We start from the raw sequence: 18,891 nt of genomic DNA on the forward strand, positions 1-18,891 counted from the left end.
GTGCTGCTTCCGGGATTATGGATCGCAGGTCAGGGAGATGCTGCTTCTGGCATTAGGGATCTCAGGTCAGGGAGGGGCTGTTTCTGGCATTAGGGATCTCAGGTCAGGGAGTATGTTCTTTTGGGAGTCTGTCTTCCACTTACTGTGATCCATTTGGGATTTGTGGGGTGACCTGGTCCATGTGGGATTTGTGGGGTGACCCGGTCCATGTGGGATTTGTGGGGTGACCCGGAGGCCGGCGGCCTGAGTGGTGAAAGAATTCACTGGAGGCAGAACAAAGGAGATAGAAGTTTATTGAATATGCTGCAAGGGAGCAGCGGGTGGGCAGCAAAGGGGAGACTGTCCGCCAGGAGGCAGTGGGGGGGGCTGTAGTTAAGGGGGGAAGGTTAGGAAGTATGGGAATGTATGGAATTTTCCTTTTTTGGTATCTGTGCCTGGTTGTAAGTGGCCACTGGTCAGCAAGGGCCTGTGGATATTTCGAGGTGGGTCTCCGATGAGTCTGCGCTCAGCCTGGCGGTGGCGTGGGCCCTTCTGCCTCACGCAGGTTCCTGCTACTCCAGTCTGCTGCCTGAAAGCAGCCTCGGCAGGATTCTTCTGTGTTGTAGGTACTGGCCAGTTGTCCCTTTCACTTGCTGAGCGGTGGTCAGCGTTACAGATGGAATACTGCGTGTTTATCCATTCCCCAGTTGAAGGACTTTGGGTTGTGCCCAGTTTTTTGCAATTTTGTAAAGAGCTGCTCTGGACATTTATGCGCTGATTGGGTAAATACCCAGGAGTGAGATTGCTGGGTTTTGTGGTAAAAACATATTTAACTTTGGGACATAAGGAACTGGCCAACTTTCCCTCAGTGGCTGTCCCATTCTGCTCTCCTGAGAGAAACCCTGCTTGTTCCTGATGTATTATCTTTCTTTACATATAGTCAGATTTAATGTGTTAATATCTGTGAAGGATCCTAGTGTCTGCCATTTTCTTGTGATGCCTTTGTTTGGTTTGACATCAGGGTGAGGCAGGCCCCAGAAAGGGTCCCCCAGTGGTGTCTTCTCATGATCACGCTGGGGTTTTGGAAAGAATGCTGCAGAGGTGAAGTGCCCTTCTTGTGTCATATCGGAGGACATCCATGTGGCGTCCCCAGTAATAGCAATCTTCATTCTTGGGTGACATGGTGTTATCAGGTTCTCCTCTGTAAACTTACTATCCATGCCTTTGCTACTCTGTGTGTTGGAAGCGAGTTGCTAAGTCTCACCTCCAAAGAAAGTAAAGTGTGAATTCACCACACCTCATAGGGAATATGTGCTTCTTATCTCCAATTTAGTTATTTATTCAACCATTTATTCACATCATTATGGACTTCTGTATATTTATTTTCTACTTTGGGTTCTAATCCAGTATTACATTATTTGTTGTTCTAATTTTTCCAGTTTGGGCCACTGTATTTTTTTCAGCCTGGCTCCTGGATCCTTTGATGTGTTTTGTTAATTTAAGAACTTCCTTTTTTCTGTTACTATGAGTTCCCCCACAGGCCCCTCTGTTTTCTCTGCCCTGGCCATGGGATCAGCCATTCATCCAGGGGGCCCTGGCTGTGTGTGCCAGGCTTGTTGCGCTCACTCCGATCTGATCTGTGATCTGCGTCTGAAATCTTACCCCTTGTCTTCCCCCGCACTCCACCCTAGGGCAGCTGGTGCTCAGGCCCTGTCTCTCCTTGGCAGAGTCTGTCTGCTGGATTCTAGGCTAGTAGGTTTCCCTGTGGTCTCAACTCTCCGATGAGTTCAAGAAAATTGTAATTTCATAGATTTTTTCACTTTTTCTTGTTGTTAGGATAGGAGGGACTCTCTTTCCAGTTTTCCATTTAGCACGGTAAAGCTGGGTCCTTTCTGACATGGGAAATGTTGGGGAGGACGAGATGGTGGTTGACGGCTTGGAGTGGCCCACGGGAATCTGTGAACTGGGTCCATAGGTCCCGTTCTCCAGCGCGGTCCCTGGACTGCCCAGAGTGAAAAGTCCAGCAGACTGGGGCTGGAGCTTGAGGCGACGAGGGGAACTTTTCTCATTCATGGGGATCCATGGGCTTCGTTGATCTTGGTCTGGACTCACAGGCCAGGCTAGAGTCAAGGTGGCACTTGCCATTTCATGGAAAGGTAGGTAGCCTTCCAGGGCGGCTGTCATGTTTTGGCAAATCATTGTTGAGTGCACTAATATCCCCAGTAGACTAAACTTTGTTGCAGACTTCAGTCCTCAGGGTCCGGTTGTGGCTGAGCGTCTCACTCCTAAGGACTCCTGCTTATAGTTCAGAGAACAGAGTTTCAGCTGCTAACACTGATGGTTTCTATTTCAGGAAGACAATTCACGAATGTCTTTTAAGAAAAGTGTTCCCTTAAGACACAACACAAAGAAAAAAGGTATGTCATGTCGATAGTGAAGAAATAGAAATGTGTATATTCTGTAATAATTCAGCCATGGGTGCGGATACTGGTATGATCCTATTATATAAACAGCTAGTCACTCTTGTCTCTTGAAATATAGTTAAAATATGCAGAGAACATTCAGTAGACAAAAGGTCTTACTTCTTGCCCACCATACATTTCTGGCCCCCACCCCAACCCCGTAACAATAACATCACCAAATTAGAAATACTTTCTTAAATTGTTTTCATAACTGTTTACTTATAATTTTTTAGATTTGTAGTTCTATTTATTTAAAAAAAATTTTAAAGATTTTATTTATTTGACACATAGAGAGAGCGAGCACGAGAGAGCTGCAAAGGCAGAGGGAGAAGCAGACTCCCCGCTGAGCAGGGAGCCTGATGTGGGACTTGATCCCAGGACCCCGGGATCATGACTTGAGCCAAAAGCACCCCTAGATTTGTAGTTTTAAAAGAGGTTTGATATATATGCCTTTCTGGTGTAACATATTGGCCACGAAGAGTAGGAACTGACATTTTACAGTATTAAATGACATAAAGCTTGGGAAATGCTTTGCAAATTGTAAAAATCCTATGGACATATGAACTCTCTTTTCATTATGTAAGTTGGATATTTTACAGATGAGGGGCCTGAGGCACAGAGTGGGTAGGTAGCCTTTCCAAGGTCACATGTTATTTCCCATTTCCGAATTCTCCTGTTGCAGCAGAACTTGGACTGCGTGTCTTCTGGGGTCTGAAGGTCTCGTGTCCATGGGTAGGAGCAGAGGACCCTGAGGTTCATGCCGTAGCCTTGAATCATGGCTCGGATCTTTATCAGTAACTACTGTGCTCTTTGGTTGTAATTTAGTCCCTAAAACAGAACACCTGCAGCCGTTTTCCCTTGAAAGGGTGGTGATTACAGTTCCATGAGATAATAGTGTCTTCTGAGATTACCTCAGGGATTACCTAGCTCTGTTTGTTGCCTCCGCTCCTTCTGTGGACCTGAGTGTGAGGACCTGGGCATTGTTCCCCTTGAAGAAAGATAGAGGGGTGTCTACACAGGAGAGGCTGAAGGGAGCTCTGCTGGCTTGTAGGGAGGAGATGCGCCCAAACTCCCTAGTCCTGTGGGCGGGCTGTCCCCTCTCATGTCTCACCGGCTAATGTCTCTTAGCGTTGTTCCCAGCTAAAATAAACTAGCTGTCAGAAGAGCCTTGAGGATTCTATGTGAAGAAGAGCACTGGGTTCTTGTTGGGTAGAGCCGCCAAGGAGCAGAGGGGAGATGGCGTCTGGGGACCAGAGAGGCTGGGCTAAAGGAGGGGCGGTGGTTTTCAGGCTCCCAGACAGTAGTGAGGTTCTTTGTGTGGCTGACCTTTTATATTATTTCCTGTCTGTGGACTGGGAGTGGGGGACACAGGCTGACTGAGGACCCATCCTACCTTATTATGTTTGGGGCTTCAATTTTAAATTTTCATTATAATTGTTTATATCTCCACAATCAGAATCTTTGAACAATTTCTTTTTTTTTAAGATTTTAGTTATTCATTTGAGAGAGAGAGAGAGCGAGCATGAGCAGGGGGAGTGGCAGAGGCAGAGGGAGAAGCAGGCTCCCTGATGAACAGGGAGCCTGATGCAGTGCTTGATCCCAGAACCCTGAGATCATGACCTGAGCTAAAGGCAGACACTTAACTGGCTGAGCCACCCGGACATCCTTCAACAACAATTTCTATTGGATGTTGGGGAAATAGCTCCAGTGAATGTTGGGGAATGCGTACCTCTTGATTTTCGACTCTTCTTGTTAACTTAAGAAGAAAATCATCATTCAGTATGATAAATGCCAACAAGATGATGAGAGAATTGTTTTGTTTTGTTTTGAAGAAAGGAGGTGGTTTATAAAGTGCATCCCTTGAATGGTACAACTGGAAGGTGGGTTTTGCCTGGCTTGGGGTGCACATGAGGGCCCCCGATCGCCACCTCATGGCCAAAGGAAACTGGCTGGGCACCACGGGTAAGTCGGCCGGAGTGTCCATTCAGTTGTAGAGTATGGGTCTGAACGACGGCGTCTCTATTTGTTATTATTTTTAACTGAAGGATGCTCTTCAGGTGACAATTCACGCCAGAGAAATCTCAGTGGGCAACACCTAACCTGGCTCCCCCTCCCAGCCCCTCCTGTGCCCTTCCCTGCACTCAAGGTCTGGAGTACTTTAAAAAATCCCATTAAATGCTATAGGCTTTTATGGAGCCTTAAGTATAGGAAACATATACTGAACCATCTGCTTTAATAGCACTTTAAAAATACACATGGGGGCGCCTGGGTGGCTCAGATGGTTAAGCGTCTGCCTTCGGCTCAGGTCATGATCCCAGGGTCCTGGATCGAGTCCCGCATCGGGCTCCCTGCTGTGTGGGGAGCCTGCTTCTCCCTCTGCCTCTGCCTCTCTCTCTCTCTCTGACTCTCATGAATAAATAAATAAAACATTTAAAAAAAAAATACACATGGATTCCAGAACACCTCCATAGACATTTCCTTTCGATTTTTATTTTCATTTCAACAACCTCGCTAGGTGACACTCCTCATTTTCCAGAGGAGAAGAGAATGACAACCCGCCTTGTCCTCGGTGACACAGGTGACAGAAGAAACAGCAGAAATTCAAGCAAATCCATCTCCTCCCCCCCGCCATTGTCAGTGAGGTACAGCGCTGGCCGCCGGCTGGGCTGGTGCCTCCCACGGGCCTGGTCCAGCACGCGCTGGTGGGCCGGAGGGTTCGCCCCTCACGCCAGCATGGAGTCGCCTTGATGAGGTGGCTGTGAGTGATTTTATGACAACTCTGGTTGGTTTCCAAGTGGCCAGGTTATCTCTGGGCTCTACTCCATGGATCTGTGGTTCAATGACACACTTAGAGGTCTCTGGGCACTTTTTCACTCAAGTACAGGCCACAGGGCTGCTGGAATTAATCAGCCAATCTGAGGCCACCGGAGATTGTGGCCCAGTGCAAAGACTGATTTGGGAGAAGGGAGTGAGCCCATTTCACACCTCACTTAAAAAATGTCACCTTTCCTACCGAATGCTCGTGGCTGTTAGCGACCATCTGTTCTATCGACCGCCATAGAAGCAGGTGCTCGAGGCCCCAGAGTTCTGGCCAGTTGTAACCCGAGTTTCCAGACCAGTGCTCTGCCTTCTTACATTTTGTTTGCGTTTGCGAGATTCGTTTTTCTGGGGCCATGAGGCCATTTTAAGTCCCTGAGGTTTAATCCAAGGCAGTGGTAAGTTTGTTTGTTTTATGTTACTGGGAGTAATTTTTGGCCATGTCACATTGCTGTTATTTTTGCTTGTTTTTGAGAATTGGGAAGTAGAGGGATATTTGAAGTGAAGGAACAAAAGAATCAGAAGAAAAGACCAGTCTTTTTTCCTCTGTGATTTTCAACCTTTTTACTTTGCTTCAGAGGGTTCCCAGTTCTAGGGGCAAAGCCAGGGAACAAGCATGATGCTGCCCAGCACCCAGGTGCCTGGCTCAGAAACCTCCCTCTGCAGCCTCCGTGCAACGGGTCCTCACCTGTTGCTCCTCTGTGTGCCGAAGGCTTGGCAGCCCCCAGGCGGAGCGCGGCCAGGCCAGACTCTCAGGCTCTTCGGAGTCTTCATTAGATGTCTTTTTTTTCTTCCTATGATTTTAGTAAATCTGGAAACTTAGGAATCATTAAAATAAAATTGTAACTTACTGATATGTCATTCAAAGAGCTACTAGTGGTTGGTGAGACTTTGGGTCCAGCAGGCAGGACGGGCCTCATAAAGAGCAGAGAACACGTACCCAGCTTTTTTGATCAACACCTTTTTAGGTCAAAAGCACCTCATGATTTTGTGTGCTTTTCTTAAGTATGGTCTGTTTTGACCACGTCTTTTGACTTGTGGTACAGCCTGCTCTGGCCAAATTAATTAATACGGTTTATTTTTTCAACTCTCATTTCCTATCTTTGGGTAAAGTGAGGGGACTTCCTTGCCTGAACCAGGCTTCTGCTCATTCCCTGCTGTTTTTATGAATCTCATCAGAGTGACCCCGAGCAGATTGGTGATTGGGTTTCAGGGATGTCAGCCCTCACGGCCCCTTCCCTGTTTCCCCACCACTCAGTGGGTCCTTCCCTGCTTTTCTCTCTTCCTATCGGGTGGCCAGTATATAAAGCCTCTGCTCTGGGGAACTGTTACCAGTTATTTACACTGTAGTGTGAAACTAAGTTGGTGTCCCAACTTCCCTTGTACATGGAAGCCACCTTTACTTTGAAGAAGCTGACTACTGGTTAAGTAGGTGTGGGAAGGAAGTAGTTGAGCTCCAAGGTGTGTGAGGCCAGCCCTGGTCAGTAGGGGAGGGTGTTAACCAAGCAGAAAATGACTGCACTGAACACACATCTTATTTGACCCAGGATAAGGAACACTGAGAGAAAAACAGATGGTTATCGTTGGCTTGGTGTCTGGCCCTGGTTTGCGTTTCCCTGTCTACCCATCAGCGTGTCTGAGTGCCTCTGTATGGTCTTCGGTCTTTGGTCGGCAGTAACTTGGCCAGTGGGCATTTCTCTCCATTTTGTACATTATAAGTGCTGTTATTTAAGAGGTTTTATTTTCTTTGGCAAATTCGTTTAGTGATATTCTGTGATCTTTTAGGTAGGTGTAAAATGGTGCTTAGACTAAACCTGGTACAGAGGAGAGTGAGCGCAGAGCATCCAGAAGTAGTCCTGGAGCCTGCGGTCTCCTGGCTGTGTCAGCTCAGACCGGTCCCGGGGCCCCAGTGCTCATGGGTAAGAGGGGGCCATGGCATCAGACACTCCCTTCCGGTTCCAGTTGGGCTGGATTTGTGCAATCTGAGTGTGGTTCAGCTGCTCCTATCCGCTCTTCTCAGCTGATGAGCATGTGAGGAGCTGCCCATCCCTCGTGATGCTGCCCACCCCGAGGGCTTGACTTTAGTTCACTGGGGGTTGTTCGAGTTTTGAATCTAATCTTTGCCTTTAGACAGAACTCAAGCCAAGTAATTCTAGAGAAAAGTGTGCACTATACTTTTCTCCTTAGATACTTTCTTTACTCCTAAACCTAAGTCATTTCTGAGAACCTAAGATCTCTCTCTTTCTTGGGCTAGCCAGACTAACTCAGTTCCAGTATAGTAATTGATCTACAGTCATTCTTGGGAGATCCTGTGGGTTTGGTTCCAGAGCGCCACATTTATACCATATCATAGTCTGTTAAGTGTGTAATAGCATTATGTTTAAAAATCAATGTACATACTTTAATTAGGAAATAATTTATTGCTAAAAAATACTCTCATCTGAGATTTCAGTGAGTGGCAATCACTGCTCATAGATGACTGTAACACGTATGACAATAATGAAAAAGTTTGAAATATTGCAAGAATTGCCAAAATGTGACATGCAAACATGAGCAAATGCTGTTGGAACAACGGTGCTGACACACATGCTTGATGCAGAGTTGCCACAAACCTTCAATTTGTAAAACAAAAACAAAAACAAAACAAAAACCAAAAAACAAACCCAGTATCTGCAAAGTGCAATAAGCAAATTGCAATAAAATGAGGTCTGCCTGAATATGAAGCCCCTCTCCAGTTTCGTAGGATTAATAATGTTAGCTCGATTAAATGATCTTTCAAGTTCATAAAAATTGTTTCTTGGCGTCTAGACAAGTTGAGTTTATATGGCTGCTTTCCTCTTCAGTGATGGGAGACTATGTGCCTTATACGCAGGGGTGCAGGAAAAGGGGCCGTTGTCTTACCTGAGAGCCATGGAAACAGGATATAGGCTTTCCCCGTTTATTGACATCACTCCTCCAAAATGGTCTTGTGGAGCTGTCATTGGATACATTAAAACTGATAAGACAACATTAATATGTAATTACTTATAAATTGTATTAAAACTATTTGGGAATTGATAAGGAGAAGCAAAGTGTTAATCGGAGGTACTGAGCATTCAAATGAACCTTAATAGTTTAATCAACGATGTGTGTGGAGGGAAGTGTGCTAGACCGAGAGCTCGGGGGCCAAGTACCCACCCTGCCCCTGGGATCTGTGGCATCCAAGCAAGTCACTCAAATTCTTTTAACATTATTTTCCTCATCTACAGAGTTGATAGCATATGGCGCTGTTGTGTTAAATGAGGAAAGTAATCTGAAGGTATATTGGGAGCTCTGAACTATATATAAACCCACAGCCATTCTTCATTCTGTGCTGGCTTCTCTTGGAATTCCCCTGAGTTCTGCGGGTCTCTTTGCTCATTGTGAAGAGACACCTGCATCTCTTCGCTTGGCCAAGGGGCCCTCTCCTGCTGTGTCACGCCTCCATCAGTGTCTTGCTTTAATTTCCAGCCACCTCTGCACACCTGATTTTGACTGGTCCTCCAGTGGACATTTTACTGTCGTTGTGTGCCAGGCAAATATTCAGGTTGAAACACTTGCTCACGTTGAATGGTCCAGGAAGGCATTCTCACCTGCTTTCACCATATACTTTTGTTGAATTTCTTGGCAAATTTCACAGGAATAATACCGATAGCATAATGTGTTGTCATTCCTTTCAAATGAGATGCTGATATGTTTTCATCAGTATGAAGAAGAGAAGAATAAACAGCTTATAACATGATTGGAATTTAGTCTAGGAAGGGACCATAAAGATCCAACAGCCATCCCTCCCACCCCATCTCCTCTGCAATTTCTCTTCTGATGAAGTTCTACTACTGTTACTATCTGGGTCTTATTTTTTATGTGTAAAATAAAAGGTAAGGATGAAATCATCAGTTTTCAATCTTTAAAAGGAAACGTTGGAATGTTTTATAGTGGAGAACTCAAGGGGTCAAGGTTAGTACCATCAATGATAAGGTAATGTCAATCTCATATACCTCTTGGTAGGATGCAGTGGGAAGGACACTGCATCTCTCTGGTGTTGCTCCCCCAAATCCACAACTCCGTTCCATTCGTGAGAAGATATCAGCCACACCCAACCTGAAGGACGTTCTACAGAATACCCAGCCAGTAGTCTTCAGAAGTGTCCTGGCCATGGGAAGTGAGGAGAGCCTGAGAAGCTGTCACAGTTTGGAGGACACTAGGAGACACGACCACTGACTGCAAGGCACTATGGTGAATTGGGTCCTGGAACAGAAAAAGGATATTAATGGAAAAACTGGTGGAATCCAAACAAAGCCTGTAGTTAAATAGTATTGTCTTAATGTTAATTTTAGTTTTTATAGTGCACCATGGTTATATAAGATGTTAACTCCAGGTGAAGTGAGGTGAAGGGGGTATTAGAACTCTGTCAGGATTACAGAGGGCAGTGGACATGGGTCATCACGTTGCTTGGTGGTGATGAGGTCCAAGGTGTGGTCTTGGGAGAAGGATGGAGAACAGGCTTGCTGGATGTGATGAGATGGCAGAGCTGAGAGACCAAGTCTGGAAGATTTGTCTCGAGTGGCTGTTGAGATCCCCAAGGGTTCTGACAGGGGCTCTGAGAGAGGGATTGAGGACTGGGAGAGTCAGGGAGAGAGGGGTGGGCCGCTCCAAGGAGGGTAAGTGGCAAGTAGAGTCTGAGGACACGAACTGTGAAGGGTTTTAGGGAGGAGGAAGGACTAACGGTTTGGACATGGCAGTGAGGAGCAAGGAGGACCTGTCCCCGCTTCTGAGCATGTGGAAGAGCCAGCAACCATCACTTGGGAAGCTATGTCCTCAGGAGGGTATGACTTGGGCCATTTTTTCTGCAGGGCACTTTGAAGCTTGGGTACCTCTGAACCAGCAATCTGCATCTGAAGTTTATCCTAAGGCTCTAAAGTCAGACCAGTTCTTATTCTCTACTGCCAGATTTCATGTAGATTACAATTTAAAACAGCAAGTGGTGGGTCTGTGACTTAAATTTATTTCCATTTTAGGAGGCTTTTCTCTTTGTTCCAAATTTTCTATCATGAGCACATTTGAATGCAGAAAATTAAAATTATTTTAAGAATAAAATAGCTTATACTGACTGCAGTCTTGCTCATTAGGTTCCCTGTTTTTCTAGGTTCCCAGTGGGAGAGGAATCCTTCAAGCCACTATCAGAGATGTTGTGAATTCAAACTATTTTTTGATTTAATTTGTAATTCCCTCTAAGGACTTGGAAAATGTCTTTGCTGATTTATTTAAAAAACATTCTAGCCCACAGAGAAATCAGACGCCTAGGTAATAGTTACAAAGTACAAAAATTAAATGCTATCTAACACTGGGCTTCTAACATTTTGCAAACGAATTATACCCTAAACCAAAACATGGGATTTATTTTCACCAATTTGAGCCTGACATCTTAATTTATAGCGAGTGGCTGCCGTCTACTGTAGCAGTCATAGAAATGATGACAACGAAAATGAGGTTTCCAGGCAAGTGCTGACTACCGCTCTCACAACATGTTCAAATCACATATACTTTAAAGCAGTTAAATGGATGGAACTCTCTGTGGACAGAGGCAGGGTTTTCCTGACCTCCTCCAGCTGCTGGGGAGTCTGGTTCCGGGCGGCCTTTGGCCTCCCACGATGTCCTCACAACCAGCCTGCTCTTGAAACTCTGAGTTCTCGTTCATTTTCTTCTGTCCCAGTTTTCAGATTCTCCAGCTGCTGCCGTTGGCAGTTTAATCTCTCCAATCACATCTTGTAACAGCTTCTTGAATTTCTTCCTCCAGTGGCTGTCAGCTCCCCCAGCTGCTCTTGTCCATCTTTTTTTCATCCCACTTGCCAAAATGTCAAGCCTTCAGAACAGCTTCAGTCTAGCTGTTTGGCTCCTGAGTTCAAGTTCACTGAAGTGGTTATTAGCAAAAGTATTTCTGTGTTAATTATGCCAGTGGGAACTTGGGCACATCGGTACACTCAGAAGCATGTATCTATGATAGGACCGAGATTTTCATGCTATGCTCATGAGTTGACAGAGACTCCATAAACCTCAGAATACCTGAAGTCAAAGCAAAATTGCCAGATAGGCTGTGAAATGGGGCAGACCCACACAAGCTGCGCTGCATTTATTCACGCCATACTGTGTGTATCAGTGGGTTGTCTTGCAAGTGTTGACGTTGTCATCCATTTCTTTTAGTGTTTTTCATTTTAGACTGAATGTTCTATTTTTATTGCTATTTACTGTTGGGGTCTTTGAAAGGCAGCTGCTGTGTAAGTTGAGCTGGTTTACATTTTCTGGTTGTTTGTAGGGTACACCCAACACCTGCATTTTATGGTTTACTGTTGTAACCGGAGAGACTCGGTTACCTACTAAATCTTGTGTGGAGGGAAGGAAATGGCACCATGTGCCCCTGACTTCCCTCAATGAAGCTGCATGAGGAAGTAGTTTAAGAAAAATGTGCTTTTCTTTAGAGGAAAAAAATAAGATCACAGTTTTGCCAGTTGCCCTGTGATCTCAGAAACTACAATTTGCATAATGTTGGCATGACTTTCTGTATCATGATGCATGATTATCCATTTACTGAAACTGGCTCTAAATTCTCTCTAAACTAGCCTACTTGGTTATATTCCAGCAATTCCTTTAGCTGTAGATCTTACTTCTAAATCTCATGGTATGTAAACCCTTTGGTCAGTTTATTAATATCTGGATTTTTCTCTCTTTTTTAGCATCTCTCAAGAACCTCAGCAAGAATAAAAAAGTGGTTCCGTTTCCTGGTAAGAGAGTGAATTATCGATGATCATTTGTGGGGCACGTGTGACACGTGTAGATGGCTGTTCTGGGCTCACTTTGTCCATTTGTGAGTTTCCCCATTGAAACGGTCCCACGTAGGTCACTTTATATATCGCCCCAGACCGGGCACCCACCGGCCCTTCTGTCTACTGGCCGCCTTCCACTTGTATTATGTGGCTTTGAACAGATGACTTACTCTCTCATCACTAAGCAGGGACCCCCCTAAACTGTACTTTGGATGGCCAGGTTTTTCAGTGCATTACAAGTGCTGGTTTAGACCCACCATGTGGTGGTGCTGTCTGTCAGCCCACAGTTCCGTCCAGGCATCATGCAATTAATTGTAATATTTCACGGCATACCCTTCTAATACATTGTAAAAAAAAAAAAAAAAAAGCAGAGACGAGAAAAACTAAAGCTCCTGAAAGTTGTGACAAGGAGTACAGATTTCAGACAGGAGACTTGAGACAGAGGAGTGCACCCAAGTGATGCACTTTTAGCCCCATGTAGAGGTCCACTGGGTCGTGGGCTCGGCTCTGATAGGAAATGGAGCATGTGTGTGTGGGACTAGCAGCATCTCGTTGGCAACTGCATTTAAAGGGCAAGGAGAGCTCAGGGAGTTTGGAAATATGTTTTATTGCATAATAATATAACACATTATTTTATTTTATATTAATATTTAACATAAACTTATATTACATTTCATGGTAATCTATTACTCACATAAACGTGCTTTAATATCTTTTTTTAATTATTATATTATGTTAATCACCATACATTACATCATTAGTTTTTGATGTAGTGTTCCATGATTCATTGTTTGCCTATAACATCCACTGCTCCATGCAGAACGTGCCCTCTTTAATACCCATCACCAGGCTAACCCATCCCCCCACCCCCTTCCCCTCTAGAACCCTCAGTCTGTTTCTCAGAGTCCATCGTCTCTCATGGTTCATCTCCCCCTCCAATTCCCCCCCTTCATTCTTCCCCTCCTGCTATCTTCTTCTTCTTCTTCTTCTTTTTTTTTTAACATATAATGTATTATTTGTTTCAGAGGTATAGGTCTGTGATTCAACAGTCTTACACAATTCACAGGGCTCACCATAACACATACCCTCCCCAATGTCCATCACCCAGCCACCCCATCCCTCCCACCCCCCACCACTCCAGCAACCCTCAGTTTGTTTCCTGAGATTAAGAATTCCTCATATCAGTGAGGTCATATGATACATGTCTTTCTATGATTGACTTATTTTGCTCAGCATAACACTCTCCAGTTCCACCCACGTCATTGCAAATGGCAAGATTTTATTCCTTTTGATGGCTGCATAATATTCCACTGTATATATATATATATATATATATATATACACGACATCTCTTTATCCATTCATCTGTCGATGGACATCTTGGCTCTTTCCATAGTTTGGCTATTGTGGATATTGCTGCTATAAACATCAGGGTGCACGTGCCCCTTCAGATCCCTACATTTGTATCTTTGGGGTAAATACCCAGTAGTGCAATTACTGGGTCATATGGTAGCTCTATTTTCAACTTTTTGAGGAACCTCCATACTGTTTTCCAGAGTGGCTGCACCAGCTTGCATTCCCACCAACAGTGTAGGAGGGTTCCCCTTTCCCCGCATCCCCGCCAACATCTGTTTCCTGACTTGTTAAGTTTAGCTATTCTGACTGGTGTGAGGTGGTATCTCATTGAGGTTTTGATTTGGATTTCCCTGATGCTGAGCGATGTTGAGCACTTTTTCATGGGTCTGTTGGCGATTTGGATGTCTTCTTTGGAAAAATGTCTGTTCATGTCTTCTGCCCATTTCTTTCTTTTTTTTTTTTTTTACCATTCAGTTTCAATTTCTTTTAAAAAATTTTTTTATTATTATGTTAATCACCATACATTACATCATCAGTTTTTGATGTAGTGTTCCATGATTCATTGTGCATAACACCCAGTGCTCCATGCAGAACATGCCCTCTTTAATACCCATCACCAGGCTAACCCATCTTCCCACCCCCCTCCCCTCTAGAACCCTCAGTTTTTTTTTCAGAGTCCATTGTCTCTCATGGTTCGTCTCCACCTCTGATTTCCCCCCCTTCATTCTTCCCCTCCTGCTATCTTCTTCTTCTTTTTTTTTTTTAACGTATACTGCATTGTTTCAGAGGTACAGATCTGTGATTCAACAGTCTTGCACAATTCACAGCACTCACCATAGCACATACCCTCCCTAATGTCTATCACCCAGCCACCCCATCCCTCCCACCCCACCCCCCACTCCAGCAAACCTCAGTTTGTTTCCTGAGATTAAGAATTCCTCATATCAGTGAGGTCATATGATACATGTCTTTCTCTGATTGACTTATTTCGCTCAGCATAACACCCTCCAGTTCCATCCACATCGTGGCAAATTCTTCTGCCCATTTCTTGATTGGATCATTTGTTCTTTGGGTGTTGAGTTTGATAAGTTCTTTGTAGATTTTGAATACTAGCCCTTTATCTGATATGTCATTTGCAAATATCTTCTCCCATTCTGTTGGTTGTCTTTTGGTTTTGTCGAATGTTTCTTTTGCTGTGCAAAAGCTTTTTATCTTGATGAAGTCCCAATAGTTCATTTTTGCCCTTGCTTCTGTTGCCTTTGGCGATGTTTCTAGGAAGAAGTTGCTGTGGCTGAGGTCAAAGAGGTTGCTGCCTGTGTTCTCCTTTAGGATTTTGATGGACTCCTGTCTCACATTGAGGTCTTTCAACCATTTGGAGTCTATTTTTGTGTGTGGTGTAAGGAAATGGTCCAGTTTCATTCTTCTGCATGTGGCTGTCCAATTTTCCCAACACCATTTGTTGAAGAGACTGTCTTTTTTCCACTGGACATTCTTTCCTGCTTTGTCGAAGATTAGTTGACCATAGAGTTGAGGGTCCATTTCTGGGCTCTCTATTCTGTCCATTGATCTATGTGTCTGTTTTTGTGCCAGGACCATACTGTCTTGATGATGACAGCTTTGTAATAGAGCTGGAAGTCTGGAATCGTGATGCCACCAGCTTTGCTTTTCTTTTTTCAGCATTCCTCTGGCTATTTGGGGTCTTTTCTAGTTCCATACAAATTTTAGGATTATTTGTTCCATTTCTTTGAAAAAAGTGGATGGTATTTTGATAGAGATTGCATTGACTGTGTAGATTGCTTTAGGTAGCATTGACATCTTCACCATATTTGTTCTTCCAATCCATGAGCATGCAGCGTTTTTCCATTCCTTTGTGTCTTCCTCAATTTCTTTCATGAGTGTTTTATAGTTTTCTGTGTACAGATTCTTTGCCTCTTTGATTAGATTTATTCCTAGGTATCTTCTGGTTTTGGGTGCAATTGTAAATGGGATCGACTCCTTAATTTCTCTTTCTTCTGTCTTCTTGTTTGTGTATAGGAATGCCACTGATTTCTGTGCATTGATTTTATATCCTGTCACTTTACTGAATTCCTGTATGAGTTCTAGCAGTTTTGGGGTGGAGTCTTTTGGGTTTTCCACATAAAGTATCATATCATCTGCAAACAGTGAGAGTTTGACTTCTTCTTTGCCGATTTGGATGCCTGTTATTTTTTTGTTGTCTGATTGCTGTGGCTAGGACTTCCAATACTATGTTGAATAGCAGTGGTGATAGTGGACATCCCTGCCGTGTTCCTGACCTTAGGGGGAAAGCTCTCAGTTTTTCCCCATTGAGAATGATATTCGCTGTAGGTTTTTCATAGATGGCTTTTATGATATTGAGGTATGTACCCTCTATTCCTATACTCTGAAGAGTTTTGATCAAGAAAGGATGCTGTACTTTGTCAAATGCTTTTTCTGCATCTATTGAGAGGATCATATGGTTCTTGTTCTTTCTTTGATTAATGTATTGTATCACATTGATTGATTTGCGGATGTTGAACCAAACTTGCAGCCCAGGGATAAATCCCACTTGGTCGTGGTGAATAATCCTTTTAATGTACTGTTGTATCCTATTGGCTAGTATTTTGGTGAGAATGTTTGCATCCATGTTCATCAAGGATATTGGGATGTAATCTCCTTTTTGATGGGGTCTTTGTCTGGTTTTGGGGTCAAGGTAATGCTGGCCTCATAAAATGAGTTTGGAAGTTTTCCTTCCATTTCTATTTTTTGGAACAGTTTCAGAAGAATAGGTATTAATTCTTCTTGAAATGTTTGGTAGAATTCCTCTGGGAAGCCATCTGGCCCTGGGCTTTTGTTTTTTGGGAGATTTTTGATGACTGCTTCAATTTCCTTAGTGGTTATAGGTCTGTTCAGGTTTTCTATTTCTTCCTGGTTCAGTTTTGGTAGTTGATACATCTCTAGGAATGCATCCATTTCTTCCAGATTATCTAATTTGCTGGCATATGGTTGCTCATAATATATTCTTATAATTGTTTGTATTTCTTTGGTGTTGGTTGTGATCTCTCCTCTTTCATTCATGATTTTGTTGATTTGGGTCACTTCTTTTTTCTTTTTGATAAGTCTGGCCAGGGGTTTATCAATCTTATTAATTCTTTCAAAGAACCAGCTTCTAGTTTTGTTGATCTGTTCTACTGTTCTTTTGGTTTCTGTTTCATTGATTTCTTCTCTGATCTTTATTATTTCTCTTCTCCTGCTGGGTTTGGGCTTTATTTGCTGTTCTTTCTCCAGCTCCTTTAGGTGTAGGGTTAGGTTGTGTATTTGAGACCCTTCTTGTTTCTTTAGAAAGGCTTGTATTGCTATATACTTTCCTCTTAGGACTGCCTTTGCTGCATCCCAAAGATTTTGAATAGTTGTATTTTCATTTTCATTGGTTTCCATGAATTTTTTTAATTCTTCTTTAATTTCCTGGTTGACCCATTCATTCTTCAGTAGGATGCTCTTTAGCCTCCATGTATTGGAGTTCTTTCTGACTTTCCTCTTGTGATTGAGTTCTAGTTTCAAAGCATTGTGGTCTGAAAATAGGCAGGGAATGATCCCAATCCTTTGGTACTGGTTGAGACCTGATTTATGACCTAGGATGTGATCGATTCTGGAGAGTGTTCCATGGGCACTAGAGAAGAATGTGTATTCCGTTGCTTTGGGGTGGAATGTTCTGAATATGTCTGTGAAGTCCTTTTGTTCCAGTGTGTCATTTAAAGTCTTTATTTCCTTGTTGCTCTTTTGCTTCGATGATCTGTCCATTTCAGTGAGGGGGTAAACGTGCTTTAATATCTTAAGTCTATTTTTAATCTTGCACATTCTAATTTTCTATGTGTTTAAGAAAGCTTTATGTGTAGGACTGGGGGACAGCTGGTTCGTTCATTCTTTATGGCCTTATCCTTACATTTTCTGAGTACCTTCCGCGTGTCGGATTGAGCTGGGCGCTGGAGACCCAAGGCTGAGTGACGCAGCCCTGCCCGCCTGTGGGGGCAGGCGGACTGTGAGCAGGGATCACGCCCACCTGCAGGAGGAGCGTGCAGGAGGGCCCATGCTGCTGAGTGGGTCCCCCGCGCTGAATGCCTCCCCAAGGTTTGCAAAGGCGGCTTCAGCCATGCTGGCTCTCACTGCCTCCCCCTGTCATTTGGCACACGGTCAGGTTACCTTGTGGCAGTACCTAGTTCCCCCTTTGCTGTTTCAACTCGTATGTGATCACGAGTTGATCATGATCAATTTTTACAGCTCACTGCCTGCTTTCATTCACTCACCACTGTAATCCTCCATTTTAAAGATTCATACTTTTACCCTGTGTTTCAAGAAAGAAATAACCGGGAAATAAAAGAAAAAGAAAGAATAACTGGAACCCAGAAAGGGAAGGCGACTTTGCAACATTATTCTTAAAGGACGGAGGCGGGACTCGCGTGAACACAGAGGGAAGCAGTGTGGACCCGCGGGTCTGGGCGGGTGCCTGGCTGAGCGCCCCGCGCATGCGCGAGGAGGGCTCGGCCTTGCTCTCCGCCAGCAGCTCGCTGGCGCTGGGAGGGGGCGCAGGGGCGCGCATGGGTGGGGCGTGTGTGGAGGTCTTGGAGCGTGCCTGTGGCCCAGGAGGGAGGCTGCAGGGGTGTGTAGATTGTGCAGTAACGCAGAGGGTCGCTCAGGGGCGTGTGAGGCTCGGTAGGGATCCGCCCAGGAGGCGGTGCGGCGAAGGGCTGCGCACGTGCGCATGCGCACAGGCCCCGGCCGGGCCGTGGTTTCCGCCGTGCCCACGGAAAGTGGCTTGCGGGCCTGGTGGGACAGGGGGCGGAAATGCAGGGCAGAGGCGGTTTAAGGTCCTCCGATGGCCGAATAGGCCGGGCCCAGCAACGCCGCGTCTCCGGGACTTTGCACCGTGAGTGAGTCTTTCTGGGTCGCTCGGGGCCTGCCGTGGGGCGGAGGCCCCGCTGGGTGTCTCTGCTCCCAGCCGGGCCGCGGGGTCCTGGGTTTTGCCATGGCGCCGTCTTCCCCGCACGGCCTTCCGGTTAGCAGCAGCAGGAGGTTACCTCAGACCGTAGCCTCTTCAGCCCAGAGCGGCGGGCCCGGGGGCCCGAACAGGAGTGTGGCCCCGTGTGCAGGCGGGCCGGCAGGAAGGGCCTCTGGTGGCTCTGCCCTCGGGGAGGGGGAGGGGAGTGCGGCCCTGGTGGTCCCCGGGCCGTCCTTGCTGCAACCTTCTGTGTCATTCTGACGGTTTGGGCTTTATCCTGTCGCTGTGCCAGCAGGGGTGCGATATGATCAAGTTTACGTTGAAGACAGTGACTTTGACAGCAGGAGGGAAGGGGAAGGTGAGAGCATTACCTTCACTCACAACATTCTGTGAGGGACGAGGCCTGGAGCGGGCGTGGGCCGCGGAGAAGGGGCGGCGCTCCCTG

At 45.2% G+C, this 18,891-nt stretch overlaps 1 protein-coding gene across 1 annotated transcript in view; it reads left to right on the plus strand.

The window, feature by feature from the left end:
• Nucleotides 1-18,891, plus strand: part of DCDC2C (doublecortin domain containing 2C) — a 110,979-nt gene that overhangs the window by 90,445 nt on the left and 1,643 nt on the right. Inside the window, exon 11 of the mRNA XM_044918902.1 lies at nt 12,008-12,055. Coding sequence (XP_044774837.1) covers nt 12,008-12,055 — 48 coding nt within the window. The remainder of the gene's footprint in view (nt 1-12,007; nt 12,056-18,891) is intronic.

This window comes from Neomonachus schauinslandi, chromosome 10, assembly GCF_002201575.2.
Source record: "Neomonachus schauinslandi chromosome 10, ASM220157v2, whole genome shotgun sequence".
Taxonomy (NCBI): Eukaryota; Metazoa; Chordata; class Mammalia; order Carnivora; family Phocidae; genus Neomonachus; species Neomonachus schauinslandi.